The following is a 19,643-nucleotide window of genomic DNA, read 5'->3' as shown; positions in this document are numbered from 1 at the left end:
CTCTTTATAATCCCTATCTGTCAGTTATACGAATCTTTTGTTTTGTCTTTTTCCTCATGTATGTCAGTTCATCTGCTTAGTAAAGGACGTTTAAACGTCGAAAGGTCTTACGGATACTCCGTCGTTTATTTTCCTTTGTGGCATATATCTTTTATTTATATATATTATATATATTATATAATAATATTATATTATCATATATATATATAATATATATATAATATAATATATATACACAGGCAGTCCACGGGTTACAACGGGAGTTCCGTTCTTGATACGCGTCGTAACCCGAAAATCGTCGTAAGCTGGAACATCATCTAAAATCCTAAGAAAACCTTACTTTTAATGCTTTGGGTGCATTGAAAACTATGTAAACTGCATTCTTATTGCATTTTTCATAAAAAAAACTTCAAATATTGATTATTTTGCAGTTTTTGAGTCATATTTCTTCTGCCAGATCAGCACTGTAAGCGCCGTAACTCTGGAACATGCGTTGTAAACCTGGAAATAATTTCTGATAAATATAATTGAAAAGCGTTGTAACCTCGGAATGTCGTAAGCCAAACCCGTCGTAAGCCGGGGACTACCTGTATATATAATATATATTTATATATATGATATCGGAGTTTATTTTACGTCAGTGTTGGCTTTGACAACTTTATCCATTACCTTGTGAGTTATATATATTTCCTCGGACAAGATAAGAGCAGAGGAAGAATCTTATCAAATAGGCTGGACTGAAGGTAACTGTCTTGCCCCGAACTATGGCAGGCCAATTGAAGGACTGGGATCCATTGAAGGTCCCCATATGGGTATCAATGGCTGCAATGAGTCCGTGGACAAAGCCACAGTCTCTTCCTCTGAGTCATTATGCTGACATATCAGTCAAATGACCACTTGGAATTGCCTCTGTAACCAAGGGCTGTCCAAGTTCTGAGGAAGAGGACCCTTAGGGTCCTCCAGTTCCCAGTCCTACTAAGTCACTCCCTCTTCAGGGGAAGCAAATTCATCAGAGCCTTCAAAGATGGCTCCTCCATTCAGACATATGACCTGTCTGGTCCTATGACCACCTCAAGAACTTAGGCCTCCATGGAAGGGCTGGGAAGGGAGTGTGAATAGTCCTTATCCTGGCCCTCAGACCTGTTTGAACCGTCCCTCTTGGTAACATCTGAAGAGGTAAAAGGAACAGGTAACCAGTCTCAAGAACTCCTGCTCAACCTGGAAAAAGCTTAGCCTTTCCAAAGTGACCAGGGCCATAAGAGGTTGTAAACCTGCGGTGATGATGTCCATAGGTTCTGCAGGTCGTAAAAGGCGACTAAAAGGACAGCTGCTGGCTTGCAGTCTTACTTTTTAGTAAAAGGCTAGGCCCACTGCCAATAACAGTGGAAACTGCTGCCTTGCAATCTTACTTTTTAGTAAAAGGCTAGGCGCACCACCAATAACTGTGGTTAATGACAGCAAGGGCATGCGGTTGTAAAAACCTGTCTGCCAAACAATAAACCATGCCTACTGATTTAAGGCATATGAGCGTGGCTAGGGCGTCCCCTGTAAGCGACGCATGTCAGAATCCCCCTACTGGCGCGATAAATGGGCGAGGGGTACCACAGATTTCACGACTACAGCCAAAGAAGTTAGTGAAAGAGTGGCAGATAAGAGCAGGTACATGGAATGTAGGTACATACTTTACACAGGAAAACTGAGGGAGATAGAAAATGTGATGGAGAGGAAGAGGAGGAAAGATTTCTTGTGTGTGCAGGAGACTAGGTGGAAAGGGAGTGGAACTAGAGAGATAGGAAATGGGTATAAGCTATATTACAGCGGGTCACGAGAGGGAAGAAATGGAGTCGGAATTATGGTAAGTAACAACTGGAAGGAAAAAGTGGTAAAAGTAAAAGAGTAAATGATAGGCTTTTAAAGATTCCAAAAATAATAGGGGGCAAGGTAGTAAATATAAAATCAACATACACTCTTCAGATGGGGTGCCAAGAGCAAGAGAAAGAATTATTTAGACAAGAATTTGAGGCTGCCACTAGAACAGTGAAAGAGGAGGAGAAACTAATACAGTGGAACCTCTACATACGAAAGTCCCTACGCACGAAAAATCCAGGTTACGAAAGCAAAGACGAAGATTTTTTTGCTTCTGTGCACGAAAATAATTCAGGTTGCGAAAGGGTAAAGTCCGAGATACGCTTGGGCCACCGAGAACAATTTTAAAACTCACGCGCCACCAACTCAGTAGACTTGCCACCATCCTCCCGCTCTCCCATTGGTTCCTGAAGCTAGTCACTGCTGTAAGATCCTGCTCTCCTATTGGTCAGCATATGTCCCATCATGCCTCTATGTAAAGGTGTTCCTTGACCATTTTTTGTGGCAACGTTATCATAAACACCTGGAATTCATTTGCTCACATATATTTCGTTTGTTAACGTAAATTTGTGTTAGTGATTTCGCTTTCGTTGTACTGTAAGTTACTTTATCGTGTTGTGTGTGAACTTAATGACTTACGTTTTTAGCCACGGGTTCCAAGAATGTTGCTGAAGTTTACGGAAAGAGAGGATGCTTTCTATGGAGACGAAGATAGAGATAATCAAGATAATGTTTTCTACCATTTGTTAATCAAGAAGTGTTAATGTTTTCTGCCATTTGTTAATGTGTCTCATAGTTTAGTGTTAATGTTTTCTGCCATTTTTTAATGTGTTTCGTAAAGTTAAGTGTTCATGTTTTCTGCCGCTTGTCCTCCCCCTCTGTGGCCACTTTTGGACATCACCTCACTCGAAAGGTAAGGTTCTACATTTTACTACATACGTACGTACATGTACACACAGTATTTCTTGCACCCTGTACACTAATACACTTTATTTACAGGTACAGTAATGGTTAGGTTAAGTATTGAATGGTCCAAATTGTTGTATTTCATTGTTTATTGGTCAATTTAGCTTTATTATAAAATTTACAGTGGTGTTTTGTAGGGCTTGGAACGAATTAGGCAATTTACGTACATGTAAAACGTAGTTCTAGATACGAAAAAATCAGGTTACGAAGGTTGCTTCGGAACGGGTTAATTTTGTAACCTGAGGCACTACTGTAATAGGAGCTGATATGACTGGCAGGGTGGGAAAGAGAAGAGATGGGTATGAGGTACACAGAGGCCGTGGGTTTGGAATTAAAAATGAGTGATCTTGGGAGAAGTGTGTGTCAAACATAGGTTGGTGGTGATTGATTTTAAAATGAGAGGTAGGAAACCCAAGAAGAGAAAGAGATGATCTATAATTAAGATTTGGGACGTAAAAGGAGAAAAGTGGGAGCAATTTAGGAGGACTGTGAGAGAAATGGTTGGATAGGGGGAACGTAGAATTTGGACAAGGTAACAGAAGTGGAAAATATCTGGCCAGACATGAGAGAAATATGTGGGGGGGAAGCAGAGGAACTGGTGGGAAGAACAAGTGGATATGGAGTGTCGAGGGGAGAAAAGTGGTGGTGGAATGGAGAGGTGCATGAATCGATTAAAAGAAAATAAAAAAACATTTAAGGAGTGGAAAGTAAGGCCTGTACAGGGTGCAGAAGAAAGGTATAGAGAATTGGAAAGAGAGGCGAGGAGGGTAGGTATGGCTTTGGGAATGGCAGCAGAGCAGTTGAATGAAATACTAGGAACAAGAGAAGGAGAAAAGGATATCTATAAGATTTCAAACTTGAGCAAAGGCAGACAATGTGGGTAGATTGTGTGTCATCAAGTATAGTGATGTAAATATATTGTATAGGGAGGAAGACATTAAGAAGAGATGGTGAGAGCATTTTGAACAACTGTTAAATACTGAAAATGAGAGGAGATAGGGGAAGCTCAAGGGGTGGAGGGACCAGTGATGGAGATACAGGATACAGAAGTGAAGAGAGCATTAAGGAAAATGAAGAATGGTTAATCAACAGGTCCATCATTGTTCCAAATTGAAATGATCAAATAACTAGGTACAGAGGGGGAGAAATGGATGCTGGATTTATTAAAAGCCATATGTCAAGAGAAAGAAATGCCAAAGGACTGGGAGGAGAGTCTAATGGTATATACGTACATACCAGCAGAAGGGAGATGTCATGGATTGTGGTAACCGCTACAGGACAATTACCCTCCTGAGGACAATTGCCCCCAAGGACAACTACCCCCTAGGATACTTACCCACTGCAGACAATTAACCTCCTTCCGAATTCAACAGTAGTGTTAAAAGAATTTATTTTTATATAAGCAGCAATGAAAAAAAGTTTCTAATAGATTGGTAAAAAGATTTAGTGGGTCGATAAGCATTTTGTAATTTAGCTTCTGATTTCAACAATAGTCATTAATAGTTATTATGTTAACCAGTCTTATAATAGTTATAGTTTAACACAGCCACTTTAAGAAATCATATTATTCTCTGTTTAACACTCTTGGTATCAACTTGCTCCAAAGTAAGATCATTGTTGAAATCTTCTTCGAATATTTTACACAATGAAATATGGAATTTATTAAAAATGAAAGAGGAAAAGAAAAGCTAGTGTATGAAGAATACCTGTATGTTAAGCAAAAGAATTTAGCCAACAGTGTTGTGTCCTATGAGGGTAAGGAGTGTAGAAATAAACGAACTTGCAAAGCTAAAGTCAAAGTGGATAGCCAAAGAAATACAGTTGTTGGTCAAATGTATGACCACAGTCATGGGCCAGATGCACAAAAATTGAAGCTGCTTGAACTCTATAAAATATGAAAATAAAAGCAGTTGGTACAGAGGAGACTGCACAACAAATAACTGGTGAAGCATGTTCACAAGCCACTGAAGAAGCAGGTGCAAAACTGCCCAGGGTTCACCATATACAATGCAATATTATACATCTATGGCAGCAAACATGGCATTCAAGACCATTAACACAAAGTGCGCAAGAACTGAACTTATCAGACGTGCATAGGAGAACACTTGATGACCAAGAATTTTTGTTGTATGACTCTGGAACATTCGACAAAAGAATTTTGATCTTTGGTACAAATAAAAACTTAAAATATCCAGGGGAAGCATCTCACTGGTTTTTGGATGGGACATTTAAAACTGTGCCTAGGATATTTTTACAACTTTATACAGTTCATGCACTAATTAATGCTCATACAGTACCTTTAATTTATATTCTTTTAACCAACAAAAGCCAAACAACACATACTGTTGTGCTTGAACAATTGAAAATCTTTATGTAAATGAGTTAACTCCAAAAACTGTCATGGTTGATTTCAAAATTGCTTTGATTAATAGTATGTGTATGATTTTTCCTCAAACTGAAGTAAAGTGTTCCTTTTTCCACTTGAGTCAGAACATCTACAGAAAGAGACAAACTTGCGGGTGTCGGCAGCATTATCAAAATGATAAAGAGTTTTTGGTTAACATGAAAATGATAGCTTCTATTGCTTTTATTCCAAATCATGATGTTGAAAAGCTTTTGAACGCCTGTGTGAAATACTCCCGCCAGAAACCTATCAATTACAAGAATATTTTGATGATAACTATATTGGATGATTATGCAGACTAGGACGATGTCAACCTATTTTTCAACCTGATTTATAGAATAAGTATGACAGGGCTTCACAGAAATTTCCAAGAACAAACAATGGTGTGGAAGGGTGGCATAGGAGCTTTTTAGCAAATGCTGTTTGCTGTCACCCTAACATTTAGACATTTTTAACATTATTAAATGAGAACAAGCTTTGCAACAACTAAAACTTGCTCAGTGTGCAACTGGTTTAGATAAAGAGCCTTCTAGGGAAAAATATTTGAATGTTTCAAATTGTATCAATTGTTACCAATTATGAAAATCAAGATGTTTTAGAATAGTACTTAAATAGAATCGCATACAATTTACAATTTTAGATAAAATGTCAAGGCTTTTTTATTATAATTTTTTTTTATTGAATACTTTTATCAATATAAAATCATAAATTATTTTTAATTATTCCTTTAATGATGTGACATAGCTGTACTCTGATTTATTACCTTTTCTTTTGATTAGTTTTATCAAAATAAATTCTTAAATTGTAACATAGTTTTCCTTTAACTTTCTTCCTAATATGTTGTATTTTAGAGTAAGTTATTTTTTTCTAAGCACCCAAGAGTGTTGTAGACAACAATAAATATTATAAGAGTGGTTAGCATCATATAAACTTTTAACAACTATTCTAGAATTCGGAACGGGGTTAATTGTCTGCGGGGGTAATTATCCTAGGGGGGTAGTTGTCCTTGGGGATAATGGTCCTGGGGGAGGTGATTGTCCTGAGGGGGGGTAGTTGTCCTCGGGGGTAATTGTCCTAGACTCGTAGTAACTACAGGGGAATTAAACTAACAGAGCATGGATTGAAAGTTTTAAAAAGAATACTGGATGAGAGATTATGAGAGATTGTAAAAATTGGAAAGAAGCAGTATGGATTCATGACAGGAAGAGGAACAGTAGTTGCCATCTTCATAGTAAGACAGCTACAGGAGGAGAGGCTAGAGGGAAACCAAGAGCTCTATTGTGCATTTTTAGACTTGGAGAAAGCATATGATAGAATCCCAAGAGAAGTGATGTTTTGGTGTTTAAGGAAAAGGAAAGTCCTAAAAAAGTTGGTTGGGCTGGTTGTGATGATATATAAAAGAACGAGCACAAAAGTGATAACAGCAGTTGGGGAAACAGAAAACTTTGAAGTTTGTGTTGGATTACATCAGGGGTCAACATTAAGTCCATTTTTGTTTATGGTCATGGATGCGTTGAGTTGAGAGATCAGGAATGAATAGCTGTGGGAGTTTTTGTATGCCGATGATCTGGTGACTACTGCTGAAAATGAGAAGGACCTACAGAGAAGGGTTGGAGAGTGGCAGGAGTCTTAAAGGTGAATGTGAATAAAACAGAGACAGAATAGTAACACAGGAAAGAAGAGGATCAATTATAAAACAGGCAGAAAAGTTTAAATACTTAGCATCTACTTTAAGTCAAGAGGGAGGATGTGAGGCTGAAGTTGACAGTAGGATAAAACCTGCATGGTGGAAGTGGAGAGAGGTAGCTGGAGTGGTATGTAATAAAAAATGTCAATCAAGCTAAAAGTAAAGATATATAACACAGTGATAAGACCAGTGTTAATGTATGGTGCAGAAACATCGGCTCTAAGAAGAAAAGAGGAAGTAAAGCTTGAGAAAACAGAGATGAGAATGCTAAGGTGGATTATGGGGAATATCGCTGCTTGAGAGACTGGAAAATGATGAAATAAGAAGGGCAGGCTTAGTAAAGGTTACAGAGGTGATAAAAGTCACGATTGAGATGGTATGGGCATGTGAAGTGGGCTTGGGAGGAACCTGTTAGAGGAAGAAGATAGAGAGGGAAACAGAGAAGTACGTGGCGAGATAAAGTGAAGGAAGATATGGAAAGAAGAGGTTTGGTGGAGGATGATGCCTTTGATAAAAGTTAGTGGAGATGGCGCATCAGGCAACCAAACCCTTAATGTAGGGATAACGGTGGGAAAAAAGAAGGTGATGATGTCCTAACAAGTCAGGGAGAGCAGTCCTGCTCCCGCAAACCTGAGCGGGGGCTGTCCCTCAAGCATGCCAAAGCCTTCCTAGTGCCTGGAACCTCTACAGGCAAGGAAGGCAAAGCACCAGATTTCTTGCCATGTCTCAGTGATCTGCCAGCCCAGGCCAAACCACTTTCCCAGGACCTCTAGACCACTCTTGTTACAATGTGGGAGGGGGGAGGGTGAGAGAGCACTTGCCTGCTCTCTCCTTACCTTCTTTTCTTGAGCTGTGCTGGCAGAGGATCCAGGACCTGTGGTCCATGAACCCTTCCCAGACTGACCAGCCCTGCTAACAAGGCCAATACCGGAATCTCTTACACTGCCTGTCCTTACCATGACAGCACCGTATGCTCGTAGGCTTCCTCTGGGTAGAGAAGGAAGGCTTAAATGATTCAAGAGTTTGGCTAATGCTTAATAAACAAACCACAAATCATACAGAGAGGGAAACTCAAGTGACAAGTTCTATAGTAATTAAACAGCAAGTCAGTACATAATCGAAGGTAGACATCTGAACACAGCCAAAAGGAAAGTGGAGTGCAGACTGATTGGTGTGGCGGGGATACCCCCTACCTGTTGATAGTTAACTACCTTGACAGTAAGTTTAAATTGCCATTCCAGTTCTCAGCTGCAAGTTAAATCATATGTAAAAATGAGATTTGTATTTGTGCAAGAACAAAAATGGGTCAAAACCACTTCTGCAAACTGCAGCCTGTTTGCAGATGGTGGCTAAAGAAAAAGGGGGGTTCAGTGGCTGGGACTCCCCCATCCCAATTTATAATCCTTATACAAAGCTTACCCAACTCGTTAAAAGCTTTGAAGGGCAATTAAACATTCCCTCAAAGGTTTATAAAGACAATATTTGTATACTTTTACAGAATTAAGTTTTACTTAAATGATATCCACAATAACAAATACATAATATATTTACTTAAATGATATCCACAATAACAAATACATAATATATTTACTTAAATGATATCCACAATAATAATTAATATATGTATTTCAATTTAATACTAACCTGACTGGAGATGGATTGACTTCTTGTTCTTGTTGTGGTGCACTGCTATTACCAGCCACAGCTGAATCAGAATGAGAGCACAAACTACAACAGGCATCATCTGCACTACAGCTACATTCAATACTTCCTTCACGTTCACCTTCACATCCCCTTTCACTGCAACTAGCTGCCTGGTCACCAACTGGTCTGGCATCAGTGCCCCGATTCAAATCATTTAAGGGTTGGGGTGTAGGGCAATAAGGAGGTGGAAGTTCACTTGGTGTTGCGTTAACATCCTCATAGACTTCATCTGACCGGATTGCAACAACATTTCTGTTTAGAGGTGTTCTGGAAGGAGAGTGGGTTCTACGAAAAGTACTACCAGTGGCTCCTACTATAACTTGACCATCAGAAGATTCACCTGGTGATGGCCCCAGCTGAACCATTAAAGGACCAAGAGCCGGGAGTGCTCCAGATTCTGACAACCTATAGGAACTTCCAACTACCTCACTATAGGGTGGAGGCGCATCCTCATATGAGAAGTAAAATGATGGTGGTTTCCATAGGGAGTATGGTGGAGTATGACCATCCAAGAAAAAATCAACATGGTCATTTCCATTACAATAGGCAGCATTATGGCAACAAGCATTACTGTGGCAAGAGTCAACATTTGGTCCTACAGGAGAATCTGGATCCTCATAATACTGCTGCTGAGCTGAAAGGTGAAAATTAATTAGCTTATTATCACACCATATACTTACAAAATTTATTAATTTCTCATCAAATTATAAAAAAAAAACTAAAAAACTCCTAAAATCAAGCAATGATTACAAATGACTAACTACAAGTTTTTAAAGATCTGTATATTTTCTAGGTAAATCAAGAGCCTTTTATGTTGAAGTATTCTTCACTGACGCTTAACAACAAGATAAGTGAGTTTCACTGCCACTCCTACTTAATTCAACATTAGGGGAGTTCAAGATCACTCTTATTCTTGTTTGTTCCTAAGTGCGGTGAAAACTTAACTGGCGGTAGGGTGATTGATGGGAGAACTAAAAAGGTTTGGTGGTGTCACTGGTAAATGCTTTCTAACCTTCTTCCTCTTACTTCTAAACCTTTTTTACAGTGAAGGCAACCAGATAACACTCTCCTCGCAGGGACGATCAGTTGATTCACATGACCCTCCGATATACCCTTTAATCTCCAATAGTATCTAGCCCCCTTTCAGTCTCCTACCACTAGTCAACTACTTTCTTACCAAGTTTCATAAAAGGTATTTGTTTGTATTCCAGCAGGAACAAATTACCATGCCTTTAATCCCAAAACTTCACATACACTACATTGATAAGATCCATGTTCATTTCCATACAAGAGATGCAAATAGACTATGTATAAGAGACAGCTATTTGAAAATTCTAAAAACCATGAATTTCAAGGATGAATAGGGATCTGGAAATATGTGTCCTTCAAATCTATCGACAACATGAAGTCACTTTCCCTCACAGCTGCCAACACTAATTGTGGGGTCTCCATCTTGAACTTGGTTTTCCTGATGAAATGATTCAAGGTGGATAAGTTGAACACAGGTCTCCAACCTCCTGACGCCTAGGGCACCAAGAAGATGTGACTGTAAAACCCCGGAGACGGACGCACCACTTCCTCTATCGCATCCTTGTCCATCATCTTCTGCACTTCCTCCCAGAGCCAAGAACTTTGGAGAATCTGGGGGATACACCCTCCTGAGCAGAAGCTTGTCCAAGAGCGGGGGAGAGAAGTTGAATGGCAGTAGATAACCCACCCGAAGGACATTACCCACTTCTCTACCCCATAACTCTGCCACTTGGCCCACTGGCCCACCAAGCACCCCTCCTCCCCGTGGCAAAGGAGAGGGAGGGGTGCCTAACCTATCAATGAACTCCCCTTATTTCTGCCTCTGGAACCCCTTCTTGACCTGAAAGAGCAGGAGTGAAAAGAACGTTGATTCTCTGACCTAGACTGGGACGAACGGGAAGGCCCTGCCAAAACCGAACTCCTAGATGGCCTACCAGGCAATGCTTTCCGTGACTGCTGCTGGGCAGGGGGAGGAGGAGGGGCCAGACGTCTCCAAGAACAAGACTGACTTTGACATAGCCTGGTGCACTAACCTGTCCTTTGTATCAGCCCAGCATTGGTCTATCGCGTCCTCCAGCTCAGTCCGAGGGAACAGAAACTGAGATTCTAAAAGGTCCCCATTCCTCAATGTCAACAAGGACTCAGGGTCAACCAATCTTGCTATCCTGGACAAACTTGTTTCAAAATTTATTGTTATTAATTCTATACATATTATTTCTATTTGTGCAGGTGTTCATCCAAATTTTGATCACTACACACTTAATTTTGCTAATTTTTCTCCTGTTACATTACTCTTTTTTTGGAACATGTACTCTTTTTCCATCTTTTAATATGGCATGTCTAGGTGGTTTAAAATGGATACCAATTATTTTCCTGAATTTTTCCCAGGGTTTTTGTATGAGCATATTATTAGAAAGATCTGATACATATTTCCTCCATGAAATGATTCTTCCTTGAATTACTTCTTTTTCTAAATTTTGCAGAAGTTTTGTTATAGAGGTTTTAATGTATCAGTTCCTAGTAATAATATAAGGCAGTCCCTGGTTACCGGCGGACTCAAGTTAATGGCAATCCAGTTCTATGGTGCTTGTCTAACGCCATAACAGGCCGTCTCGGTTATTGGCACCTTATTCGGTTATCGGCACCTTTATGGCATCATAACATACCTAAGAGAGGTGCCATTAAAAGAAACTCTGCACCATAAGCCAAGTTTTGGGTAATGGCGGTTTTCATTTATCAACACCCCGCCGAGAGCGGAACCCCCATCGATACCCAAGGCTGCCTGTAGTCATTTTTTTGTAAATTCCTTCTAATATCAGTAATGTTTTATTTATTTTACTGAACTTTATATTCAGATTATCTAATTGTCTCCAATTTGGTGTTTTATTTTTATCAATAATTCTGTTAGTTTTTCAGACCACCATGGGACTTTTGTTTTATTGGATGAGATTTTGATTTTGGTACTATGGCTTTAGTATCAGCAGCACTTTTTTTGTTTCATTATGATCTTGTACATTATACTCAAATGGTGGGATATTCCTAGTGTGGAGTTTTATCACTCCCAATCTACTTCATGTTATATTGAGGGATATGCTTGGCAGGATTACTTGGTAATAAAGGCAGTCCCCCAGTTCTCGGCAGCTTTGGTTATTGGAAATCTAGTTTTATGAGGCTTGTCTTGCACCAAAATGCTTCGAATTCTGGTTACTGGTGCCGATACATACATAACAGAGGTGTCATTAGCCATTTATCAGCACCATTAATGGGTTATCAGCGCCAAAATCCAGTTATCAGCGCTGAAAATAGTAGATTTTCGTTTGTCAGCAATTTTCGCTTATCATCAACCCAAGGAAACGAAATCCCAGGAACTGCCTGTAACAAAATTAATATTTGGAAATGATCACTTGATATGCAGGTCATCAACTGTATTCCAATCAAATTTGTCTTCTATGCTTGTTGTGCATAAGAGTGAAGTCTACTGTGCCAAGACAGGCCATAAAATGGCCCCGGGGCACTCAAATCCTTATTTCTGCTAGCCATAATGATTTGAGGAGAAGAATAAATAAGCCTGAAAACTTTAAAAACATATCATTAGCCTTTAATGGAATTTATTCTTCTACCAATGGCATATATCATTAGTCTTTCATGGAATTTATTCTTTCACCAATAGAACAAGTAAGAAACGACTCCCAAATGTTGTGTCCCTACCTTACACCACAGGGGAAGGCACAGCATGATTAGAGTGGCCCAAGTGTAAACCAAACCCACTTGCTGGAACTGAGAGTATCACAAGTATACAATCATCCCCACCGTAATCATATTATGGCCAAACCAGATAAAATACAGTGTCCTACTGCCAGAACCATACCCCCTGGAATCTGTGGTCCAGCCCTGCAGAATAGTTCCAACTTTGAGCTATCAATCTGATACCTCTCAGGTCTGAACATTATAGGGCAGTGGCTGGTCCTACCATAGTTCCCACTATGTATTTACCTTTGGATATCAACCCAATCCGTGCTATGATATCTTTTCCTATTTATCAGGTCCAACAAATTTGAGCAAAAGTGAAAAATTGTACAAAAATTAATCTAAAGAAATATATAATGATATATAGGACTCTTGGACTCACACCTACAAACAAATTCCTGGGGTTCAAGAGCCCTTTCACCACATCAAGATGGTCCCAAATCAAGGGGAATTCTCACTCCGAGAAGGTGACAACACCATCCCTCTACTGGCGCTATAATTCTTGTGAATACCTGAGTGCTGTAAACAGGCCAAAGCAAAGAACTCTGAATTGTAATACCTTCCCTGCAAAGACAAATTGCAGGAACTTGCATGACTGAGGACATCTTGGAGCGTGGAAATAAGCGTCTTGCCTGACAACCAAAATCATCCAGTCTTTCTTCTGAATTGTCGCTAGCACTGTGCTGGACGATTCCAAGGAGAATGGGGATAAACAAATGAATGTGTTGAGTCTCAACATATTCAGTATTGTGCACCACCCTCCAAATACCCTTGGCACTAGAAAAGACGGTTGTAAAACACTGGCAAGTTTCCCGACACCTGCTCTATCACCTTCTCTAGCAATGATACCACCTCTTCCTCAAGTATGTGAAACTTTTCTGGCCAATGAAGATAAGATGGAAAATAAATTGGAGATGACGACAGAGGAGACAGAAAAGGAATTACAAAGCATACCTTCAGTTCCTCCACCACCCAAAGTTCTGCTCATAAATCTCTCCAAACATACCAGAAAGCATGCAGTCAGCCTCCTACTGGACCCTGAATGCATAAAGCTTAATTTCTTTCTAAAAACCTTAGGAATTTACCTTTTATTGAAGCCTGATAAGGACCTACGAAAGGTTTTAGCAGTCAAAGATGAGTCATGAGATAGTGAAGGATGAATCTTGACTGGAGGGCCAGAAGGAAAAGGAGCAGGCCTTTTACTGCCTGCCTTAAAATACTGTCTGATAAACTACCTATTATTGCCTTAAATAAAGATGGATTCAGAAGGCAATCCAAAGGAGAAACCAAAACTGCAGCCATCTTTTGAGTAGGAGACCTTAGCCGAAAAGATAAGAGCACAATTGTTATCTCTTCTTCAAGACCCAGTTAAAGAAAGCACAAGAACATTCACCTGCTGCATCCGAAATATCCTTGTCTGGGAAGTCAAAAATTCTAATGAATCCTCCCAAGCTTTGATACCTACTGGCATCAGAAAGTATTTAAGCTGGTGCAGTGGCGGCAATAGTACTATGTTAGCAAAAGCTCAGCAAAAGACTCAATAATTCTAAGAAAAGACTTGGAAAAAGTCTCTGCCTCTGCATTAGACCAAAGCACCTTGCCAGTCTCAAAAGCACGTCTTTTCATATGATCCAGATAAGCAAAGAAATCAAAATGATCGACCGAAGACAGTTTAAGCACCTGTAACAAGCCTGTACATATTGTAAAAAGTGGCTCTCTGTAACTTAAAAAAACCAGGAAGACTAGATTTGGCAGACTTAAAAAAGGAAGCTTTGTGCACCAGAATATGTTTTTATAATAAAATAAGATTTTATTCATACTTACCAAGCAATCATTTAGCTGTAGGATTCCTACGGACGGCAGACCAAACCTCAAAATTTTGTGGTGGTGCTGCCATTGTTAGTGTAGGTAACCAGTTACTGACCACTTCCAATAAACAGGTACGACGATGTCACGCCTCTCAATTGGATTTTAGCCATAAACTATCAAGTAATTGCTTGGTAACTATGAATAAAACCTTATTTTATTATAAATATATAGTTTTTATTCAGTCTTACCAAGCAATTATTCAGTTGATTCCAACTGAAAAGTGGAGGGTAGTGGAGAAAACACCTGAAAATAAGTCAATTCTCAAAAGGGTTACAGTGTGAAAGCATAGACCATATGCTTGACATACCTCACCTTGTAAGCAAGCTACTGCAGGTGAGTACTGCCTCTGGTTGGTGCTTAGCTTACTTAGTAGAGAGAATGGTAGCTAGACCATGCATCTTCTCTAAAAAGTGAAATGATCCTGGAAGTCGTGGGCCTAACCGCTGACTTAACTATGAAACAACAAATTAACAATGCCCCTCACCTGGCCGAGAACCAGATATCACAAAAAAACAAGATATAGTTACCTATACCAATTAAAAACCAATACCCTCTATTCCAAACCAACTGGAGGGCACTCCAAGTACTAAGTACCTCCAGACTTAACCAAAAATTTGATACAAGGCAAAAATTGTAGAGGAAGAGAAAACCCCTATGTTGCTTCCTCCTAATACATACCATGCCAGCAACGGATAAAAGCCCAAGAGAACTACAGTTCTCAAACACAGTCTCGACCTTTCAAATAATGCAATGCAAACAACTACTTTGACCTCCTAAATACTGACTGTAAGATCGGCAATAACGATAGTTATTACAAAACGACAGAGAGGTAGCAACAGCTTTCACTTTGTGTGCCTTAACCTTCAACAGAGGGAATGACTCGTCCTTAACTTGGGCGTGTCTCGATGATAAGAGATCTTATGAAGAAGAAATAGCATTCTTCAAAAGAGAATGAAAAGAATCCTTCACCGAACACCATAAGTGTGAAGAAGGACCTCTCACTTTCTCCGTACTGCGAATATAAAATTTTAGGGCTCTCACTGGGCAGAGAAGTCTTTCTTCCTCTTCTGGCCCTAGAATATCCATGATATTCTTAATGACGAAAGAATGAGGCCAAGGAAGCTTCTTCACCTGCACCATCTCTAACAGCTTTATCAGAACAAGAAAGCAGTCTTAACCAGTCCTACCAAAGATCCTCAGAAAGTGAAGGGCAGTCCTCCAACTTCCTTGCCAACACTCTGCTCAACCAGTCCAAAAAACTGAAGATCTCTAAAACCTTAAAGAGGTTATGAACTAGGTGGTCGATCTCCGATGAAGAAAAGAATGTCTTCACAGCCAAAAACACTGCTCTCCTATTCGGGTATACCAGTGACGAGAAGTCCCCCTAGGAGGAGGCCGATACTCCCAAGGAAGGAGCTCCCCCAGTTACATAGAATCAGTAACGCTTCTTTATGAGCAACAGAGAAGGGAATGTAAAAGATGCTTTGCCCTGGTCGCTCTTAGCCAATAGCCACACATCTACAAAGCGAAGAGCCTTCCTAGCTGCAGAGGAGAGGACTAACTAAGGAAGAAGATCATCTGGTTGCTTCTTTTTCTTCATAAGGAAGATCAAAGGAGGCAAACTAGGAGTGGCAAGCAAGAAACTGTCTGGAAAATATTAGAAAAGAAACCTTATTAAAGAAGCATAAACTGTCAGAGGTTGAGTCGAGTTCTAACTCTTGCTCTTGCTCTTGTTCTCCCTCATCTGAAGACACTGATGACAGGGTCGGTTCTTCCTTCTTCAACAGTGGAGTCTTACCTTGTTGAAAAGGAACCAAAGCAGGGTCCTCCTACTGGGATAGATCCGAACGAACAGATGATGAAGATTACGTCCTGACGTAGAAGCGGGCTTCAGGCTCTTAGTCGAAGTCTGTCAAGTCAACTGAGGGGTAACTGGTCGTTTAGTCAGCACCAACACGTGTCGTTCCTCAGCTGAGTATGCTGAGTTGCGAGTCGAAGCATGATAGTCGTGAGTCCAAACAGTAAGACTACAAGACAGGCATGGACTGGAAACTGTATCCCTAAGCTTTTGACAAGGATAGGGGAGACGTCAACTACTAATGACCTCGTAAGCGGCTGAGAGGCCATGGAACTATGCCAGCAATGGAAACCCAGAGGAGACGAACCACTGGAGTCCCACGATAACTGCGCACTAAAAGAGACGCCTTTCCAACACCACTTAGTCGATGCCTGATGCATCACTTCAGGATTGACAGAGGGAGCAACTGCCCATGGCCAAGCCCCGCCAATCTCCCTTGGACCTTCAGTATGTCTTCTCCCAGGGATGGGGGAGCGGGACAGTGACCTTTGCCTTGGAGAACTGGAGGGACAGAAAGCCACCCCCTTAAACTGCACCTCACTAGCACTGGGTACTTTTACCTCACTTTTCTTCATGAACAATTTAATGGAGGCACCTAACTCCATCATAGTACTAGCCAAATTCTCAAAACTTCCCCGCAAACCTTGATTAGAGGCTGGCAATGGTATCAGAAAACAACATGGGAAACTGGCAAAGGAGTTAAGAAGTGAAGGGGTTGGAGGACTGACAATAGAGAGATTTCCAGGAATAGGAGAAGCAGGAGTAGAAATCTCTGCTACCACAGGAAGGCAGAGGAGCTACACTAGCCTTACTATCAGCTCTAAAGGCTGACTTTCTCTTCCTACCTTGCAACACTTTCTTATTATGTGAAATGCAGTTTCCATTTCTCCACATCCCAATCCTGACATACAGAACATCTAAGTTCCCTCGAACACTCCTGACCCCTACATTTACTGCATCTAGAGTGAGGATCATATACTTCTTTAACTAACCTAGTTTTGCAGCCATCTGCACAAAACCCATCTCCAGATGTGCCTGAATCTGACATATTCAAGCAAAAAAAGGCAGCAAAAAGGACAAAATAAGCTAAGCTAATTCTGACAAAATCAATAACCACACTGAAATTGTATGTACATCACCAATATCTAGGAAAGTGAAAAAAAAAATTCAAATGACAATGAAGAAGGTCCGCAGAATACGAATGTTACTCAGAAGCCGGCAGAAATTCGATTGAGAGGTGTAACATTGTCATACCTCTACCAGAATTGGTCGGTGACTGGTTACGTACACTAGTGATGGCGGCACCACTGTGAAATTTTAAGTTTGGTCTGCCGTGCGTAGGAATTTTACAGCTGAATAATTGCTTGGTAAGACTAAATAAAATAAGAGATATTTTGTCAAAACCCACTCTAACTGATGGAGAAAGTTTAGGCTTCTTCAAAAACTCAATGGGCGCCAAAATGCCAGAAGATAACAGAGACCGAATCTCTACAGAACTTCTTTCCTCCACCAAATGAGGATAAAGAGAAGATTAACATTCCAGCAAACACTGAAAGATCAAAGAAGACTCTTCCAACTCAAAACTCTTCCGTCAGTTCCAGATTCAAGACAACAGCAGCTGACTCCTCACCCGTGGCGGCTCGTGGCTATCATTCCGGGGGTGCTGTTACTTAATTTCTTTTTTAGATTCCTTCACATTAACTGCATAAACACATGCATTATATATAAATATATATATATAATATATACTATATACTATCTACTAGTATATCGATATATAATATATATTATATATATATATACAAGCACATGTCATTATATATTATATATATATATATATATATATTATATATATATATATATATATATATATATTTATATATACATATATATAGATATTATAATATAATACTTATATATATATATATTATTATATATTATATAATATATATAATATACCTAATACTACTATATGATATATATATATATATATATATATAAACACACGCATTATATATATATATATATATATATATATATATATATATATATATAATATATATATATATATATATCTATATACTATTATATATATATATACACACGCATATATATATATATATATTATATATATATATATATATAATGTGTGTGTTTATGCAGTTAATATGAAGGAATCTAAAAAGAAATTAAGTAACAGCAACCTCTTGAATGATCCATGAGCCGCCACTGCTCCTCACAACAAAATTCTTACTAAATGGGAGGCGGCACAAGTCGGCAAAGCAGAAGACAAGGCACTACCGGGCATCAAAGAAAATGGGACTTGTAAGGGGGATGGAGGAGGAGAGTTGTCGACACCTAACTTTTCCACCTCATCCGATTACGTCTCAACCGGATTACGAACATTCCCAGACAACACATCTTTAGAGAGTAAAGCAGCTAGAATAGCATCTAGCTTGGAAACAATAGTATAGACTCTGTAAACATGGCAGGATGAGAGAGAGAAAGATTACCCAAGTCAGAGAGAGACTCTCCAATAGCAAAAGACAGAGGAAAAATCAGAAAAGACTAAGAATGAGACATAAAAGCAGAAGAAATAGGTTCAACAATTGATTGAGTCAACATAAAAGAGTGAGGACAACTTGCTAGACATATCATTATTAATAACAAAGTTTATACATGCATTCTTACTCTTATCAGTTCTAGCAACCTCATTAGTACTAGCTATCGATAATGATGGAGCCAAAATACTACTGCATCAAGATTTACGCTTTCCAAAACGATCTATTGGCAAACACATTAAACAGGATTGAGACCGTGAAAAAGGAGAGGTAGGAGTCGGTGGGCACAGAACCCCAACAACCCAAGAACCAAGCCAGTTCCCTGACAGTGGACTGTTCCAACTGCTGCAGAGCAGACCTAGGCTTAGGCTAATACGGGCAAGAGCACCGACACCTTAACTCTAAAAGGGGAACACAAAAATTATCATACACTATAGGAGGACTTCAAACAGGTCCCATCATAAATTCCGTCAAACCTTTATGACAGTCAAACCTTGAACAGATTCTAAAATAAGGGATACATCCTGTTCTAGTTCCTCAATACACTTTTCCTGAACCAAAAGGGGAGCAGAAGACGGAGCTAAAGAGGAAATATTCAGTAATTACTGTATTTTCATGTTGTCATGACTAAATAGACTTTTTTGTGATAAAATTATTAAAATACTCAGATATACTCAGGTAATATGAGCATTTCTGGGCTCAGTCTGTGTCGCTTCGTGAAATATATCCCTTCAGTTCATATTTCTAGGTAAATGATACTAACATTACCAGAGAAAAATAAAAGGGGTATGTCAGAGTATACTGACTCGCTCACCCTAAATAAAAAGAGGGTGTCGGTATGGTACTAGAGCGAGTGAGACCACTACCACGGACCTCTTGTCATTTAGAATTCTCCTCCACCAAAATCCCCCTCCCAGAGAGAGCTGGTGTACAGCCCGCGCCAGCAACTAC

The 19,643-nt window shown here is 39.6% G+C and overlaps 1 protein-coding gene across 4 annotated transcripts in view; it reads right to left on the bottom strand.

Moving 5' to 3' along the window:
- Positions 1 to 19,643, bottom strand: part of LOC135223665 (uncharacterized) — a 148,351-nt gene that overhangs the window by 52,797 nt on the left and 75,911 nt on the right. For all 4 annotated transcript variants that reach the window (XR_010316555.1, XM_064262326.1, XM_064262325.1 and 1 more), the window contains one exon: positions 8,568 to 9,261. Coding sequence is in view for 3 of the 4 variants with exons in the window: in XM_064262326.1 (XP_064118396.1) it covers positions 8,568 to 9,261 (694 nt within the window). In the remaining variant the exon portion in view is untranslated. The remainder of the gene's footprint in view (positions 1 to 8,567; positions 9,262 to 19,643) is intronic.

The sequence above is a fragment of the Macrobrachium nipponense genome, chromosome 10 (assembly GCF_015104395.2).
Source record: "Macrobrachium nipponense isolate FS-2020 chromosome 10, ASM1510439v2, whole genome shotgun sequence".
Taxonomy (NCBI): Eukaryota; Metazoa; Arthropoda; class Malacostraca; order Decapoda; family Palaemonidae; genus Macrobrachium; species Macrobrachium nipponense.
The sequence above is the reverse complement of the archived record's forward strand: the minus strand, read 5'-3'. Positions and strand labels throughout refer to the sequence as shown.